Source organism: Neomonachus schauinslandi, chromosome 6 (genome assembly GCF_002201575.2).
Source record: "Neomonachus schauinslandi chromosome 6, ASM220157v2, whole genome shotgun sequence".
Lineage (NCBI taxonomy): Eukaryota > Metazoa > Chordata > Mammalia > Carnivora > Phocidae > Neomonachus > Neomonachus schauinslandi.
In genome coordinates, this window is record NC_058408.1 from 123,059,266 (window position 1) to 123,078,285 (window position 19,020).

The following is a 19,020-nucleotide window of genomic DNA, read 5'->3' on the forward strand; positions in this document are numbered from 1 at the left end:
TTCACATGGGACTGAGAAGACGGTTAAAGGGCAGACAGGTACAGATCATCTCCCCTCCACCCCTCGATCTTTTATCCCATAACGCTCTACACATGGACCTCAGGACAACACATTCTGCTCTAGGACCAGCACAGCATATCCACCTCTGTTCAGAGTTTGGCTGTAGGATCAGCTCCATAATCCCTTGGACTGCCTAAGAGCTATGTTATCACTTAATTTGCTTTTTATCCCAACTCTAAGGATTTCCACTCGTGGTTTACCCAGTTTGCTTACAGAGGTAGAAACAGAGACTATTCCAAGATGACCTTATGTCTGGAGATCTTTCCTGCTCTTATTTCTCTGCCTAGGAGAGAACAACATATACCCCAATGGTTCGCGTAGGTTGTGGAATCAAGTTTTGTTTGACACTAATTTTTTCTTTTTTTAAAACAACAACTCATTGAAATATAGGCCCAAACACCTCTGGCCCTTCTCCTTGGCAACCCCTCACCCAAACCATCCTGGATAGAGGAAAATCAGCCCAGTGAGCAGAGGCCCATCAATTGCAAAGATATCTATGACATATTCTAAACATTGACTGCATACCGGCTCCATAAGAACAGACAAATGAAGAAGCGCTTCCAGTGCCGGACAGGACGCATTTACTTAGTCTGAATCAGTTTCTCAACAGCCGCACTAGTGACATTTTGGGGCAGGTAGTTCTTCACTGTGAGCACTGCTCTGTAAATGCAGGATGTTTAGCAGCACCCCTGGAGTCTACCTCCTCGGTGCCAGTGGCACCCCCCCAATGGTGACAATCAATTGTCTCCTGGAGGGCAAAAGTGCCCCTGCTGGAGAAGCACTGATCGAAATGATACAGCCATGCCTTCGGGGAGGGCAGCAGAAGGATGCTTCTAAGGGGTTACTAAAAAGCCGCTGAGAGCTCTGTTTCCCTGCAGCAAGCTGTCATTCAATTTTTCTTTTTTTTTTTAAGATTATTTATTGATTGATTGATTTGACAGACAGAGAGAGAGAGCACACACAAGAAGGGGGAGCGGCAAACAGAGGGAGAGGAAGAAGCAGGCTCCCCACTGAGCAGGGAGCCCGATGCGGGACTCGATCCCAGGACCCTGGGATCATGACCTGAGCTGAAGGCAGACGATTAACTGACTGAGCCACCCAGGCACCCCCATTCAATTTTTCTTATTCATATTCTTTGACAAGCCTAGATTCCTTGCTGCTACTGCATGAGGGCAGTAGTAAGTTCCTCTTTGAAAATGGACCAAAGAGTAAATTCTCCACCGAACAGACAAGGTTAGTCATCTGTGGGGGAAAAATCAAGAGACTATCTGTAAACGAGCACCCTGAAGCATCTGATACCAGCCCAGACTCCTCCAGTCCACTGATGTAGGAGGCCTGGCTGCAATGTAATCGTGGTTCGGTTCTTGAAAACCTAATTAAGTGTATCGCAGCCCACTGGGAGGCCAGTTGCATGAAAAGAAGGGGGTTGTTCAGCTATGGCACGCAGGCAACCACTGGATCCAGGAGAGAGGGTGCCTTGGACGTGTGGACTCTGGTTTTGGGTTTTCCTGGCAGAACCATGCCCAGAGTAGGTGAGGAAAAGTCCCTTGAGTTTTCTTAGCTGATGATCCCGAAAGCTACAAACACTAAGCAAATTCTAGTAATGTGGCTCCAGTCAGCTTGCCCACAAGGAGAAAGAGGTCTTGTCTGAGGATTCCGTCCATTGGTGTGACACAGGATGTCCCAGGTGAGCAGATTCTCAGCTGACATAATGCAGCTGGGCAGTGTGAAGAAAAGTACTTCCTGGAAAGTCTGTCTTATCTCTACCATTAGATGCTGTGCTTTCTTTTCACCCTCCCACTTTACCACTGGCCTTTGCCCTAAGCTTATAAAGAATGAGAAGAGAAATGCTCCCAGACACATATATATTCAAGAGCTGCTCCACCAGGAGCCCCTGGGCAGCTTCCTGCTCTGCTTGCCCCTCCAGTTAAAGGGGGTTGGATCCATTACCATGAGTAGGAAGAGAGACACCAAATGGTCATTCATGATGTGTGGGTTGAAGTACTGATTATTGTGTTTCCTTTTTATTTACTTGTTACACTGACCATGAGGCAGATTTCATTCTGGGCCCTTCAGCCCATGCTGTCTTACTTGGTCTTCATAATGAGCCTGTGAGGAAGGCATCTCTAGTTTTATTTGACCATTGAGGAAACAAGCTTACAGAAGCTGAGTGACCTCCTCGGGACCCATAGCTAATAACTGGCAGTTAAAATTCAACCCTTTTGGGCTCCAACTGCATTGTCCTTCTAAATACATCACAGCAACCAGACGTCTAGGACCTCCTTGGCTGCTGTCTAGTTGTGTTCTCTGACCCCACTGTCTAGGCATGGACAGCTTTCAAAGACTGATGATTCAATCAGGAAATATTTCCTGAGGGCCTTGGGATAAAATCTTTAAAAGCTGCCCATCTCTAAACAGTGGGGTCAGAGAATGGTCTCCATGCCTGAAGGATCACACAGCATCAGAGCTGAGAGGGACTTTGGAAACTGTCTCGTCCAAACTCCTCATTTTGTAAATGGGGGACACAGGGGAGAGGAGGACCTATCCAGGATGATGTGACAGGAAAGCCATATATAGAATATATGGAAGCATCATAAAAGAAAGACTACAGGGCGTGGGAGGTGAATGGAGGTGCAGACAGGGATGAACCAGAGTTAGGGCTGATGATGATACCATTGATGGAAACAGGGAATATCAGAGAAGGAGCTAGTGGCAGAAAGGTGAAAAGAAGGTGAATTTGTTTCTTTTTTTAAAAGTGATTTCTACCCAAACATGGGGCTCAAACTCACTACCCTGAGATCAAGAGTCACATGCTCTACCACTTGAGCCGGCCAGACACCCCAGTGAATTTGTCTCTGAAGAACTGAACTTGAAAAATCAAGTAACTGGAAATTCCAATTGAGGATTCCAAGACCTGAGAAGATAAGTCATGTCCCAGAACCTGTGAAATTAGATCTCCAAGCGAGAGCCTAGCAGTGAGACCCAGACACCCAAACCAGGGTTCTGCTGTGCTCAACAGTTGTATTAGCCACTTAGAATAAGGCAGAGGAGGGGTGTTTGTCATGTCTACGGCCCTTGCAAAGCTAAATGCCGCAGGTGTCACAATCCACAAGAAACACAACCAAAAGAGCTAAAAAGAAGAACTGAAATGAACATAAATTTTATCAAGGATTAATGTTTATGGTATCAATTGTGCCCCTATGGAATTTATAAGAAAGAATAACAATGATATTAATGACTACCATTTTTAAGCTAATAATTGTTAATGTGCCAGGATCATGAAGTGCCCTTGATGGACACTCACTATTTCTCTATTTTTGTGGCTAAGAATTTATGCAAATCCTCATATAAATTTTGATAAACCTAAGAATATAAACACAGCTCCTCACTTCTACTGTCACCTGGTGCCAAATAATTGCAGTTAGGCAACCTTCTGAACTGGTGTTAACTAGTCAGGACAGAGGATGCAAAGCACAGGGATCAAAGACTTCATTTCCTTATTCCTCGTCATCCCATCTAATTACAGAAAAGATTTAAGATGGTGCTTCAAGTCCATTGTGTTTACAATTTCATTTCTTTGAAAAGTTCCACGTCTACAGTGCATATTTTACCAAAACAGGCCAATTCTGTAAAGACAACTGAGTAACCGAGTGGGAAAAAAAAAGTTACTTCTGCCCAAGCAGATCAGTGTAGGGTATGATTATCCACGATATAATTTTGGCTTCCTACCCTATAATCTATGGTTGCATCTTGCCTATTGACCACTCTGGGATTAAGCTGCACTTTGTCCCGAGGGGGTTGGGGGGGGGGATCATAAAGTGATTCAGGTTCTTTTGCCTTTCTTTATTTAAATTCCCATATGGATTTCCTAAAAGGGGTTCTAAGACTTCCTATAGCTCCAGGTTATGGAATGTTTGGAAGGGACTTTGTGAAACCCTCTTGCTCATTTGAGGGAAGCCGTAATATCCATGCCTTGTTAGTTGCTTTGGCATGTCTTTCCTACTGCTCCTTTCCTTTCCCTTCTCACTGTTGTGTCCCAAGTCCAGGCCCATAATGCTAGATGTTCGGGTTCCTGAACTGCCCCCATTACAGAATATCCCTGCCCCCAGCTCCCTGCCCCTCTAGTCCATCCTGTCACCCATGACATCTCTAACCCTATAAACCATTCTCTAACCCCCCATGGGTAGAGCCCTCACCATCCTTTGTGAGCAGGCCCCACCCTACACATCCTACTTTATCAGGACCTTCTGGTCCCATATACCCTACTCCATAGTCTCTGTTGGACAGAATACTTTCACCATCCCAGCAATAAACTGTGCTCAAGGCCAGCCCCAAGTGCCAATTTCTCTATTTCCTTTCTCCCAGCTCATTGCTTTTCCTCCAATTCTTACACTACTTTTGTCTCACCCACCTCTCAAACCTAGCTCTTGAAGTATCTTCTCCGTGAAATCTTTCCTGGCTTCTCCAATTCCTTTCTTTTTTTTTTTTTTAAAGATTTTATTTATTTATTTGCGAGAGAGAGAATGAGAAACAGAGAGCATGAGAGGGAGGAGGGTCAGAGCGAGAAGCAGACTCCCTGCCGAGCAGGGAGCCCGATGCGGGACTCGATCCCGGGACTCCAGGATCATGACCTGAGCCGAAGGCAGTCGCTTAACCGACTGAGCCACCCAGGTGCCCTCCAATTCCTTTCTTACACTCATTCAGTCACTTCCTACTTTCATGGATTCACCTGCCCCCCTCCCATGAGGGTGTAGTGACTCCAGACCAAGGGAAAGACTGAGCTACCTTCTTGTCCCCTGTTGGTGCAGGTCATACCACAGCGCTCACCAACACGCCCTTGATAATGGCTGACCAAGCCAACAGAGCTTACCCGTCCCAGATCAGCAGTTCATTTCAAACCACCATTTACCGAGCACCTAGCAGGTGTAAGACCCGTACTCTCACTGTGAAGGGCAGTCTCGCCGCCAATTCCAGACTAATTTCTCTTACATTTTGCCTCAAAATCTCTACTTCTCTGGCACCTTATTGTTTGTGAAAACGGACTTGCTGCATGTGTCACATCACCCATGAAAAACTGAAGTTGAAATGGTAGCTGGAATATAAAGCACTCATTGAACATTTAAAAGTTCCAATCCTCAAAAACTATGATACTCTTACAATGAGAAAAAAGGATCTTCAAAATCAAGATTTGGGACATTGTCTTTTCCGTAGCTCAGAGGAGTTTTTTGACTCTTGCTCCTTGGGCCACTTGTGGGTTTTTCTAAGTGGCTTTTTATAGATCATTATTATACTGATATAAGAACACTGGAAAAATAGATCTCATGTCCCCAGGCACTTGTGATATACACCCACAAAATAAATAAGAGATAGTACAACTACAATGAACACAAACGGTTACAACATTCCTTAACATTAAACATTCAACATTAATCCACAAGGAAATAGTTAAGGATTCAGATTAGACGAACCCTATCTTAGGCTAGTTTGTTGTATTCAGACTCTGAAAGCTGACCTTTAGTAGAATCTCAGCCCTTGGCTTTTTTTTTTTTTTTTTTTTTTACTGTCTCTCCAGAATTTTCTACCTTCATCTTTCAAAGGCAAAAGCCAGCTAGAATAAGCCCACTTGTTCTTACATATTTCTTTAAAAACTCAGTCTACTTCCCTATAGCAATTGCCACCCACTGCCTTCCAACTAGCAGAGTATTCCAGGATTTCAGTATTTCTCACATGCAGTAAGAGCATTTTAAAAAAAGGAGAAGAAGAAGCAGCAAAAGAAGGAGAAGTATTGGATTGGGGAAAATCTTACCTCAACTTCTGACTGGCAGGTACAGTTATTTTATTAAGCTTGTCCATTCTTTTTGTTAATTATAAGAGCCACGAATAACAGTCAGTGGTCACGTCAGCAGTCCCTGGCCCTCCTAGGGAGAAGCATGGTAAGCCTTTGATCTCAAGAGTCCCAGTCACTTGAGTCTGATTTCCGAGAGTGCAGGCTTCTGGCAAACGCCCTACACTAGGGAGAAGTAAAACTTGCTCGAGCACATAGTCAAGTTTCATGTTTCTACATAATCATGTGATCTGGGTAGCCAGCCAGCTTGGCTGATTACTCCACGTTGTGTAAACTTTAATAGTGAAACCTATTGGACATGCAAATTTCTTTGCAGCTGCTTTCTTTTATAACCAGATTTGTAACCAGACCAGGACTGGCTTCTGGCTGGTCACTACTTCCTGTTGTCTCAAACACATATAGTCCCTGTTTTCAGCAGGTGTCATTCTGTCTCCAGTAGCTTCCTGGGCTCAAGGAAAAGCAGAATAATCAATTCCATCAGAAGGTCTCTTTGGGACTTTCTGCTCATTTGCATAAATACATGGATAAACTTTTCCACTTAAAGAACCGTGATACCAAAATGGCATTTCTGTACCATCATTTAGAGAGCAGAAGGGAGTTTAAGGTCAGGGAGGAGGAAAATGAGAGGGACAGTTTCTTTTATGTCTGGGCACACATCCCTGTGGCCAGCAAGAAAACCCTGCTCGTCTTTGTGAAGAAGATGCACACTTACTACATTTATTCAGGTGACCAGCCCTCTCCTAGGTCTGAAGAATACAGAGAAAGGACATAGTAGAGACTCCAGGTACTCCTCCTGTTACCCCAGGCCTGGCTGAAGATAGAGGGGGAAATGGGAGGCAGAGACAAAAGGAGAGACCTGAAGGAGGTGGGGAGTGAAGAGGAGAAGGGGAAAGAGGAGGAGTGAAGAGAAGAGGGAAGGAGGTGGGGGAAGGCAGCAGTGGCTCTGGCAGGGGTGGAAGTGGTAGATGGATTTCTTCCCCTCTGTATCTCTTCTTTGTACAAACAGAGGTTCTGTATTTCTCTAGGTAAATCTGGATTATTCACATTCATGTACTGCCTCTGAATTTCTAGTTCGACCAGATGTTCAGGAGCAGAATCCTCAGAGCTATTAAGGGGTGGGGCCCTTCTTCTTGGCCAAGCCACTGAGTTGGCCAGGCCAGCGAGGGAGCAGACAATCTTCCATGAGAAAAATGCAAGCACTTGCCTCTTCCAGTTGTTTATTTTCCCCAAACAAGAAGCTCAGTTTTCTACCCTGGATATCTTGTCATGCATCCCGAAGGAGTTCTACAGCCTCGCCCACCCTCTCGCCATAGTTCTTAACTGGAAGAAACTGGTAGACCGGAGGGCGAAGGCTATTACGATGTCATCAAGGATCAAGAAAATCAAGCTTCACTAAATAGGATGATGATAGCCAGCCTGTTTCTTCTAAATTACTGTAAAGTGCACCCCATCAGCCACTTGACTTTTCTCTCAACCAACAAATCTGCTTCACACCTGGACTGGCAACTTCTTATTTCCCCAAAGAAAAAAAAGCAGGGGCAAGAGTTACACTTCTGCTTTTTCTTTTTACAGCCACTTCTTTCTTCTTTTTTACTGTATTTAGTCTGACATAATAAAAATGAGAGTCTGCTTTTCCAGACTGGACATTTTGCCCCATGTGGTGTGTAGCGTGACTGCCATAATGTTCCAGGTCGCCGTGCCTGCTCCGTAGCTATAACCAGCTTCCCAAGAAGATCGGGGCAAGCCTGGAGATTGAGGATACCAGGTCTTAGCTAAAGACTCATAAAAAGAATGAGGCCGCACGACATGGTTTCCACAACACATGGAGAACAACGTACCATAATAAACAGTCTCAATTTACACAGCACAGTGGACATGAAAATTAATCTCTAGATGAACAGATGAGAAATGGATAATCCCAACCTTAGAGAAAATTTGGAACTCTATACACTGTTGATAAAAATTCAAGAAAGTACAATCACTCTGGAAACACTTTGGTATTACCAAAGCAATGTGGGCCATAGACATGACAAAGCAGTACGAAAATACCACGTACACCAAGGTCATGTGCAAGAATTGTTTTGGAAGCACCATTTCTAATAGAAAATTTAAAAACACTGGAAATAACCCAATTGCCCATCAATAGGAGAAAGAATACATTAATTGTGGCATATCGATGTAATGGAGTCCTATTCAACAGTGACAATGAGTAAAGTACAATTGCATCAGTATGGATAAATAACAAAAATAATTTGTGCAATAAAGGCAGGTTAAAGAAGATTACACATCATGATTCCAGTTATATTAAGGCTAAAGACATGTGAAACTAACGAATATATTATTTAAGACACACACCTGGGATGCCTGGGTGGCTCAGTTGGTTAAGCAGCTGCCTTCGGCTCATGTCATGATCCCCGGGTCCTGGGATCGAGTCCCGCATTGGGCTCCCTGCTCAGCGGGGAGCCTGCTTCTCCTTCTGCCTGCCGCTCCCCCTGCTTGTGCTCTCTCTCTCTCTGACAAATAAATAAATAAAATCATAAAAAAAAAAGACACACACCTACATGGTCAAACAGAGGGAGGAATGATAAATGTAAAAATCAGGTGAATGGTCACCAGGGAGAGGGGTTGGAGTGAAGGGGCACACAGGGCTTCAAAGGCAATGGTGGTGTCCTGCTTCTTACGTTGAGTGGCAGGTATATAGGCACCTACTGTAAGTATCAAATATTTAACAAAAATAAATAAAAGAAGATATGGTCTAGAATTATGGGGCAAATCCAGGACAGCCTAAGTCTCAGCTCTATGAGATGTTGAGACTTGAGAACAAGAAGACACTATACTGGAGCTTGGGGATGAGACCCCACCAACCCTGGTTTCTCTTGGGTCTTTCCTTCCATCTATGAATGACAACAAACAACACCATGCCACTGAATGCTTTCCATGTTTCCATGTGATGACACCCATTTCACATGGGAAGAAACTGATCGTAGGGAGGTTAGGTAACTGGCTCCGAGTCCCGCCACTCATTCATGGAAGAGCTGGGACTCAAACCCAAGCCTGCTTCTGTAGTCAAAGCTGAGAATCACAGGGCTTTGCCATCACAAGAGAGGTCTGTGATTCAACAGAGGGTCCTGCTCTGACATAGAGGCAACAACTTATCCATGACCTTGGGTGAATCACTTAGTCTCCCTGACTTCAACCTCTCATCTTTAGAGAACAGAAAAGGGATTCAAGGAGAGCTCAGGCTCCTTTTGACTTGGCATCTGGACACTGGCCCATGTGCACAGAAATCAGATTCCACCAGTGGAAACACCCTCACTGTTTCCAGAAGAGAACCCTGTGATGGTGTTTACTGGATTGCTTCCCAATGAGGGACTAGGTGGTTGTGGCAGTTTACAGAGCCTTGGCTGGACATAGTCCAAGTCTTCACCAGAATGGATGGTTCAGCCATTCTGCTCTGCCACCCACCCGCTGATTGCTTTTATCCTGCAGGGCTGGTTTAGACACACTGCCAAAGTGGGCAAGTGGTGATGTTGGAGCTATGCAGTATGGTTCCTTTTTTTTTTTTTAATTTATTTTAGAGAGAGTGCACATGCATGCAAGCAAGGGGAGGGGCCGAGGCAGAAGGAGAGAGAATCTCAAGCTGACTCCCCACTAAGCACGGAGCCTGACACGTGGATCTCACCACCCCAAGATTATGACCTGAGCCGAAACCAAGAGCTGGAGGCTGAACCAGCTGAGCCACCCAGGTGCCCCGGTTCTGTGGTTCTAACCAAAACCTACTCCCACAATAGTTAGCCTCACAGCAACTATGAGGGGGGCTACTATTATCATTCCCATTCATGACATGGAGGCTGAGCCTCAGAAAGGTGACATAACTTACCCAAGGCCACCTCATCTTGCTGCTCCCTAAGCCAGGCCCCCTAATGCCCAAACCATTCAGTCTTTCTTCCTCTCTTGTGCTGGCTCTCTTTCGTGGGGTGGGCATCCTACAGGAGCAGTGGCCCTGGCAGCTTTGAGACACTGGAGGCTTACGCCTGGTTAACTGGGCTGTGCTCGTGAGGGGCCCAGATGGAGGCAGGCTCAGGAGGAAGCGGAGGGAGGAAGCTTGGCACAGAGAGCAAGTGGGGAAAAATAGCAGAAGAGGCCAGAAAAGGCAGAGAGAGAAAAGGAAGTGTGGCAGATGCTGACAGGCTGTTTTCCTCCTTTGTGGGGAGTGGGGATCAGGAAGGGAGAAAGAAGGAAGAAGACCATCGGTGACTTCAGCAAATGGGCACAGGCTCTTTGCAGCTCAAGGCTCCACTTCCTATGAGACAAAGCTGCTCCCTATTTTACCCATTCAGTAAACTTGATGGTTTAGGTCAAATTGGCCTGGAAGGGCAACATCTGTTTCACTAGCAGACTAGCTTGGGCCATAACAGCCTTTACTCTTGTATCGGCCCAAGTCCCTGGTTGGCAGGATGGACAACTCCTGGGCCACGTGCCGTCACCCCCTCCCTTACCTCCAGCCTTCAGAGCCAATCTGCTGACCAGATTCTCCTTTGTAGTATGCGCGCGGTCACCCCACCCTCATGACAGCCTGGGCGCTCACCAGGATCACGGCTCAGCCTCCCACTGCTTCTTGGTAGCCAACCCTTGTTCTGCATTCCCAGCCCACATTCCCAGCTGATGACTCTTCCTAAGGATTTCAGAGGCTTTTCTTCTAGAACCAAGTACGAATGTCATTCATGTCTCTCTGTGACTGAGCCTTGCCTTAGGATCCATCTTATTCCTCACTACGTCCCAGCAGGGGAGCATCCCTTTGGGGTTTTCTTATTTATTTATTTACTTACTTATTTGACAGAGAGAGAGACAGCGAGAGAGGGAACACAAACAGGGGGAGTGGGAGAGGGAGAAGCAGGCTTCCAGCTGAGCAGGGAGCCCGATGCGGGGTTCGATCCCAGGGCCCTGGGACCACGACCTGAGCTGAAGGCAGATGCTTAATCACTGAGCCACCCAGGCGCCCCGCCTTTGGGGGTTTTCAAACATTCTTTTCTCCTCATTAGTCCCACAGCCCAGCCACCAGCCTGGAACAGGATGGGAAGCAGATAGGAAGAGTCTGAGGCAATTGGGAGGCCAGGTTGTTCCCATGAGTCAGGACTGTGATGAAGCCAGAGAACAGGCAAGGGTGGGGATGTGGAGTGCTCTGTGCAAAGGAATAGGAGCTTCAGAGATGTGGAGAGCAAGGTAAGGCTCACAGCCTCCAGGGGTTGAGCTCCCAGAGACCAGAAGTCTTTGGTAGCAGATGCTCTGATTGATTATAATTTTCTGTTATCTTTTATAGAGTGAACCTTGACTAGTTCCTAGTCTTCCAACCCAGGCAGTCCACCTGGATTTAAAGGGCTACAAAACAAAAGCAGACTTGAGCAGATGGGGAGACATTTCATGTTCTTGGGTAGAATGACTCAATATCATGAAGGTGTCCATTATCTCCAATTAATATATAAATTCAATATGATGCCAAAAGATAAAACTAGATTCAAACCTCAAACCACTTACCAAAAGCAACTCCCATGGATCAGAGAGCTAAGTGTAAGAATGAAGAAAACAGTTAAATTTGACAACCTTCTCTCGGACTTAAAATCCAGAGGCAATAAAAGAAAAGATTGATAAATTTAACCAGAGAAACATAAAGAAATTTTTCATGGCATAGAAAACATCATAAGCAGCATCAAAAGACAAAGGACAAATTGGGAGTAAAGTGCTGCACTATGCGTCACAGATAACGAATACAGAGATGTCTAGAGACAATTCTAATATTGATACTATGTACAGAGATCATAGAGCTATGTATCCCTAATAGATAAAAAGCTCCTAAAAATTGAGATGGAAAAAAAGAAAACCCAAGACAAAAGGCAGCCAAAAACCATGACCAGGAACAGCAAGAGGTCTTTGAACAGATGAAAAGATGCTCACTCACACTTCTATGGAAAGAAAGGCGATCACCATGTTGAAGAGATGGCTCACATATTAGATTGACAAAAATCTAAAAGTCTGATGGCAGGGTGCTCTGAGGACATTGGCACCCTTTGCTGACAGCACGTGACAGTCCTCAGACAGTTAGGGGCGCTGGCCATGCCTAACAAAACTGCATGAATTGACCTTCTGACTTAGCCATCTCACCTTTAGGGCCTTCCCCACCAGATACACATGCATGCCCCCCCCCCACACACACGTGCGCACGCGCATGCACCACATCTGCGCACAGTTATTACAGTTTTACTTTCACCAGCTAAAGATCGGGAAACCTGAACGGCTATCAGTGGGGTCTGGTTGAACAAATTTTGGTCCATCTTTATAGCAGAGTTCAGTGTAGCCATACCAAAAGGTGTGAGCTCCCAGATTTGGTAGTAGAATATGCAAGGTCTGGACAGTGTCAGCTGCCTTTTTTTTTTTTTTTAACAAGAAGATAGAGGAAGTTTATAGACACACACTTACCGCAAAAATAAACATAAACACGGGAAGGATAAACCAGAAGCTAATGAAAATAGTCACCAACAGGAGGCAAAGGGAGCTGGAAACAGCAGCAGTGATAAGGATGGATACAGATTCTCTGAATCTTTTTATGGAGTTTCGAAATATAAACTAGGTTTGACATATCCTAAAAACAAAAGTACGGCAAACATTTTAAAAAGGCAAACCTTACCTATGAAAATAAACAGACACAATGCATGTAAGTGGTAACATATCCCCGAGAAGAGGATTATCTTGAGTCTTGCACACAGTCCTCTGTACATCCTCAATAAAATATATTCTAAGAATGAAAATAACTGCAAAGAAATCTCAAATTCCACTCACTCCTTTTACTTTGAGTAATAACATATGTATGAGGATTTTTGAAATGATGTCAAGCTATGAAAAGACATGGAGGGACCTGAAGTGCACCTGAAATCCCTGAGGGAAAGAAGCCAGTCTGAGAAGGCCACAACCTGTTTGCTTCCAACCAGATGACATTCTTGAAAAGGCAAAATGAGGGAGAGAGTAAAAAGATCAGTGGTCACCAATCCTACAGTCTCTTGCACATTATTGCTCTGCTCCCAGTGGCATGTCTTACCTAACTGCACCCAGAGCCCTGGCCTTCTCGTGCCTCACCGTTTCCTTTCCTGCTGGCCCTGGGACGGTTCCTCCAGACAGCAGTATCCCACTGCAGTGCAGGACCCAGATTACCGAGACTGCAAAGTGCCTTGAGATTGAGTTACATTTCATGGCCTTACATTCAATCATAATTTCTCAGGTCTGGAACAGGCCTGAGAGAAGGAGTTACCAGATTCAGCAAATAAAAACATAGGATGCCCAGATCATTGTAGATAACCAACAGATACTTTTTTAGTAAAAGCATGTCCCGAATACTGTATCACATCCTATATTTTATCTAGCAACCCTAAGATGAAGAAATCAAGGCCCAGAGGGTGAACTGACTTGCAGAAGTCCATTTTAGAAAAACCCCAAACCAGAAAAAAAGCAATAGCAGAAAGAATGAAGATCTCCTTACTCCCAACCGACGTACAGTGTTCTGTTTTACAAAGACAACAATGTCTGTGGTCAAGACATGTTGAATCAGAACAAGGAATCAGATTGCTTATGAAAAAATGTACGTGCTTTTCTCTTTATTTATTCTATTTACAATTATTTAACCTAATAATTTTGTTCCCAAAGTGAAATGGCTTAAATGGATCTTCACATCTCCAACCTCAGGTTACACCTACCTCATGGAAGAATTCAAATTCCCTTTTAAGAAATGGTATATGAAGGATTGACAGACTGGAGTTATAATGTGAACCAGCATGCATGTGTCAGCCTTAGAGTTATAATGAGAAAACTCAACGCATCACCATCATCCTCCCAGAGCATGACTTCCTGTCTCCTGTGATTTCAACATTTTCTGTAAGTCAGAGGACCCCTCATGTAAAATGAAACAATTATTAATAGAAAGCCACATTATATAAAGAAATCTTATGACACTTCTATAACATTACTATCTAAAGAGATCTTTCAAATCAATCAATAAATGGTAATCGCCCAATAGAAAATTGAGCAGAGAGCACAAAAGGTTAACTCACAAAAGAAGAGCTGCAAATGGCTGATAAGGAAGCTCGCAATCTCACTAAAGCAAAGAAACAAAATAAAGCGAATATAAGTACCATCTTTTTAACCTATCAAATTGGTTCAGCTTTTAAGACGTGATCAGCTTCAAGTTTGTCAAAGGCATTGTTAAATGGGTACCCTTGTGGCAGACAGGGCTACAAATTGAAAGAAACATCCTAGAAGGCAATTTGGATCATAAAATGTTAATATGCTCAAAAGAATAAAATAGAATTTTAGAATTTTTTCCTGAGTGTAGAGTTATTTACAATAGTGCAGAATTAGAAATGATGTAGTCATCTAACAATAATGTAGTAACATTCAAGGTGGCCAGGTGGCTCTGGCTCACTGGGTTGCAGGATCAAGCTCATACCAGCTCTTGAAAGACAATTAAATTTTCAGAAATGTTGTGAAGCTATTGTTAATATAGCCATTACTTGAAAAATAAATTAAGCCTATAATTAAATAAGTTATATTTAAAACAAAGGTAATAGATATTCAAAACTCATCTCTTTCTGGTTATTTTAATACATTTTGCTAATATCTATGCTCTTGAGATTACTCACCCCTATGGTATCTATCTCGAAGGTAGGATGACGACATAGCAGTTTGCCACTGTACATCTCTTCCCAACTCCACGTTCAGCGACACTGTTGGAGCTTGAAAGCAGCCATGGTCAAAGTATTTACATCACAGGAGTCGGCAGACACTGCAAGTCAGGACTGTTTGGGCTTTTGTTTGAAGGCTAATTATTAAACGTTCGCCAACACACCACCACTCTGGCTGCGTCAGCCTCAGGTTCAAGTACAACAGGATGGTGACAGCACCCTCAAAAGTGCATGATCCACCCCGAGTGGAATATTTTTGCCACATCTCCATCCCTAGAGTCAATACCAAGGCCAGGGAGAAAGTGATACCCATCCTCCATCCTGGAGCTGGGTCGGAGGCCCACCCATGATCCCCACATGAAAGTCAGGGGCTGTCATTGGAAGAAGGGAGAATGGCTACCAGCATTCGAACGATCAAAATATAGGCCCTATGGCTTATAAAGCAGTAGCTTACACTTAGTATCTATGTCCCCAACCCACCTCAAGGTCTTCTTCCATTCTTCATGGACAAGAGGCAAGTGGTTCTGGACTAGTGAAGCTCTTGGTACATGGGGAGAGATGGGTAGGTTCTGATCTGAGACCTCTTCCCCACAGTCTCCAATCTTCCCCTGTGGTGGGATGATGTCCCCACTATCTTGCCCTAGTCCCATTTTTTACTGTTCATGGTTCACTTCCAACATAGACAAAGGAGACATACATTCTTGTGTAGGTTCCTGAGATTTTTAGAAATGAATTTAAATTATTTTTCCTTTAAAGGTTCCTAATCAAGTGGGGGAGACATACAAATAATTATGAACGATGTGAAGTGTGCTTTCATATATATATATATATATATATATATATATATATATATATGCCCACTGAGAGCTAGTGGGGAGTTAGGAAAATGGGGACAACTCCCTAGAGAAAAGGACCTGTGGGCTGGAGCTTGCCATACAAATAGGAAGCTTGTGGAGAGGAACACAGAGGGACTTTCTCTTCCAAGGGAACAACATGATCTCTGGCACCACAAGGTCACCCAGCTTCATTTGCTCCCTTTTTCCCAAACTCCAGATACCTCAAGAAAATTTCCCCTCCTCTCTTGCTCTCCTTTCCATTCTGAGCCAAAAATAGAACTCACACATGGGAGTGACACCAAAGCCCTGTGTGGTACACTGTTGTGTGGGGGAGGAAGAGCACCCGGGCTTTAAAGTGGATTGACAAAGGCTCTGGGCCACTGGCATGACCCCCAGGCTCCTCGGAAGCCTCCAGCTGCTTCCACCACCTCCTTACACAGAACCCGTTCCTCTTCCAGGGAGGCACTCAAAGGAAACAAGTTTTACTTCTTTAGCTTTTCTCTTTGGCTCAATTACTGTTATCCCCACAGCAGACATTTCTGTAACAGTCTCTCAAGCCTGGGGACCAAAGCCCAATTTATAGCTTTGCTTCTATGGGAAAAAGTGCTTTCAAGTTCCAAACAACCAACTTACAAATAAATGATTGAACTCAATGAGCTTCCTGTGATCTTTTGCACACTTCAGTGAGAAAGGCTGGTAAGTGTGTGTGTGTCTGAACATTTCTAAATATGGGCTCCAGGTGTTACATTTTCAGACCAACCAAGTGTGACATTTTTTCCCTCTTAAAGCAACAGAACCATCTCTTGGGCGAACACATATCTGTTTAAGGGAAAACTTGGTGAAAGAAATGGCCGGGACCAAAAATATAATATAGCAATGCTGAGAGTTTAGGGAGAGAGGTATGTATTTCCAGAGTATAAGAAAAGAGGCTAACGTATTTTTTAACTTTATTATTACAGGCTCAGGCAAAACAGTAAGGCACCTGCAAGCACGGTGTGGGGGTGGGGAGGCGTCAAAGCCACTGAACAGCTGTTTTACTTTGAATCTAGAGATCGCCAGGATGAGGTCGCTAGTCCGCTGCAAAGCAAATCCGGACTCACCAAAATTTCTAAACCACACAGTGAAGAGAGCACAGTCTGTCTCCCTGAGAAGTCAATAGCATCAGATAATGCACGCATCAGAGGGGGTGACCATGCAAATTGCTTTTTTGCATCGAAAGAAGACTCTTGGGCTCAACACTTGATTCATTTCACTCTCCCACCCTTGCTTCCGCTCTTTGCTACACCCTTGACCTTCTCTGTTCAGTCTCTTTATTTCTATAAACATCCCCACATAAATTTCTGCATCCCTGAATGGTAGGCATTTTTAAAATTAACATATGCCGTATTATTAGTTTCAGAGGTAGAATTTAGTGATTCATCAGTTGCATATAACACCCAGTGCTCATTCCATCAAGTGCCCTCCTTAATGCCCATCATCCATTTACCCCATCCCCCCGCCCCCCTCCCCTCCAGCAACCCTCAGTTTATTCCTTAGAGTTTAGAGTCTCATGATTTGCCTCCCTCTCTGTTTTTGTCTTATTTTATTCTTTCTTCCCTTTCCCATGTTCATCTGCTTTGTTTCTTAAATTCCACATATGAGTGAAATCATATGATGTCTTTCTCTGACCAACTTATTTCGCTTAGCATAATACCCTCTTGTTCCATCCACATCATTGCAAATGGCAAAATTTCATTCTTTTAGATGGCTGAGTAATACTCTCTTGTATATATATATACCACATCTTCTTTATCCATTCATCTGTTGATGGTCATCTGGGCTTCTTCCCTGTTTTGGCTATTGTGGACATTGCTGCTATAAACATTGGGGTGCATGTGCCCCTTCGAATCACAATGTTTGCATCCTTTGGATAAATACCCAGTAGTGCAATTGCTGGGTCTTAGGGTAGTCCTATTTTTAACTTTTTGAGGAACCTTCATTCTGTTTTCCATAGTGGCTGCACAATTTTGCATTCCCACCAACAGTGTAAGAGGGTTCCCCTTTCTCTGAATGGTAGGCATTTAAAAAAAATACTGGTAACTACCAAATTAAAAATTAAAAAAAAAAAAGCTAACCTGCCCTTCTGAACACAGTCCAATATTTCATAGTGAGCAGGACTGACTATATATCTTGTGGGATCTGGTGCAAAATGAAAATGTGAGGCTCCTTGTTCAAAAATTATTAAGAATTTCAAGACGGTGACAGCAGAACATTGAACCAAGCAGAGGGCTCTTCTGAGGGTGGGGCTCTAGGTGACAGCACGCCTGCACACACTCCCACGGAGCCGGCCCTGCTGGAGGGTTTTTATGAATGAGAGTGCGCACGCAGAGACACAGACAATTCCCTAGGCTGGCATAGAATTAACCAGAAATTCACGGTGAAAATGTAATAATGTGACCTCACAAAAAAGTGCCAACATTCTGTGGTGGTTTCCAATACACTTCCTGAGAACTCACTTATTTATAACGACACAGAGAAAATGCTGTAATTCGTTACAGCACCTGGGTCAACTGATGAATGGGGTGTTCTGGGTGATCTGGTCTCAGATTTTTGGAACATAACAAAATACACTTAAAATGTGCCAAACATGGAAGGAATCTTGTCTTTGGAGACGTGCAGCATTTGTTTTCTCAAAAATAGGAAGGCTTCATGAATTTGCGAGTCATCCTTGGGCAGGGGCCATGCTACTCTTCTCTGCATCGCTCCAGTTTTAGTACATGCGCTGCCAAAGCGAGCGAATGGAAGGCCTTTTGAAGTCGCCCTTCCCCCGGGGCTGGAAGCATCTATAATAAGGCATGTGGAAGAGCTCTGCGTGCTGGGAACCGTGATCCGCCTTAGCCACCGCGTCACTGTAACTGATCAACATAAGTGCGGGGTAAAGCCAGGTTTACAGCTGAGTGCATCCTGAAGAACAGGTTTCTCTGGTTCCAACAACTCAAATCACAGTCGCATTTTTCTTCATTAAGTGCCCCACACCTGCTACCCAAATGGTAGTTTCACTCTCTCCTGGCTCTCCTGCTGCTGGTTTCACGGACAACCCCCTCTCCCAACCCCTACCAAGTCCACATCCAGTGTCCCCACCCCCTGTCCTCCTGGGCAATCTCTCTTCCCCTTGTGATAATGGAGTCATTGTCCCATGAAGTTTCTTGCAAACTTGGCAGGATAGCAGTGACATCTTCCTCTGCCCAGACTTCTGCTGGCTTCAAAGTGGGGAGGGGCATTTGTCCCCAGGAACGGGGAAGGGTCATGGCCGGGACTCAGGCACACCTGTCTCCAGCAAGACTGGTTGCAGATGATGCAGCTTGCATTCCCTGGGGGCAAACACAAGCCACCATTACATATTTACACTTTTTCCTCAGTTGCCTACTCCAATCTTCAATCTAGCCTCATGTGAGCATGAGGCCTGCATTTATGAGTGTCACTGCTTCAGAGATGAGGAAGCTGGAGACACTAAGAAGACAAGGGACTCTGACCAAGCACTGTACTACCTGACGCTCAGCCTTTATTCTGTACT

At 44.4% G+C, this 19,020-nt stretch overlaps 1 protein-coding gene and 1 non-coding gene across 4 annotated transcripts in view; both read right to left on the reverse strand.

The window, feature by feature from the left end:
• Window positions 1–6,073, reverse strand: part of BLNK (B cell linker) — a 75,393-nt gene extending 69,320 nt beyond the window's left edge. For all 3 annotated transcript variants that reach the window (XM_044916112.1, XM_044916111.1, XM_044916113.1), the window contains exon 1: window positions 5,867–6,073. In XM_044916112.1, the coding sequence (XP_044772047.1) occupies window positions 5,867–5,913 (47 nt within the window). In that variant the 5' untranslated portion in view covers window positions 5,914–6,073. The remainder of the gene's footprint in view (window positions 1–5,866) is intronic.
• A 12,064-nt stretch (window positions 6,074–18,137) lies between these two features.
• LOC123325169 lies at window positions 18,138–18,240 on the reverse strand. Its single transcript, XR_006540277.1, has one exon. It is a non-coding gene; the product is annotated as a U6 spliceosomal RNA (small nuclear RNA).
• Window positions 18,241–19,020: the final 780 nt, after the last annotated feature.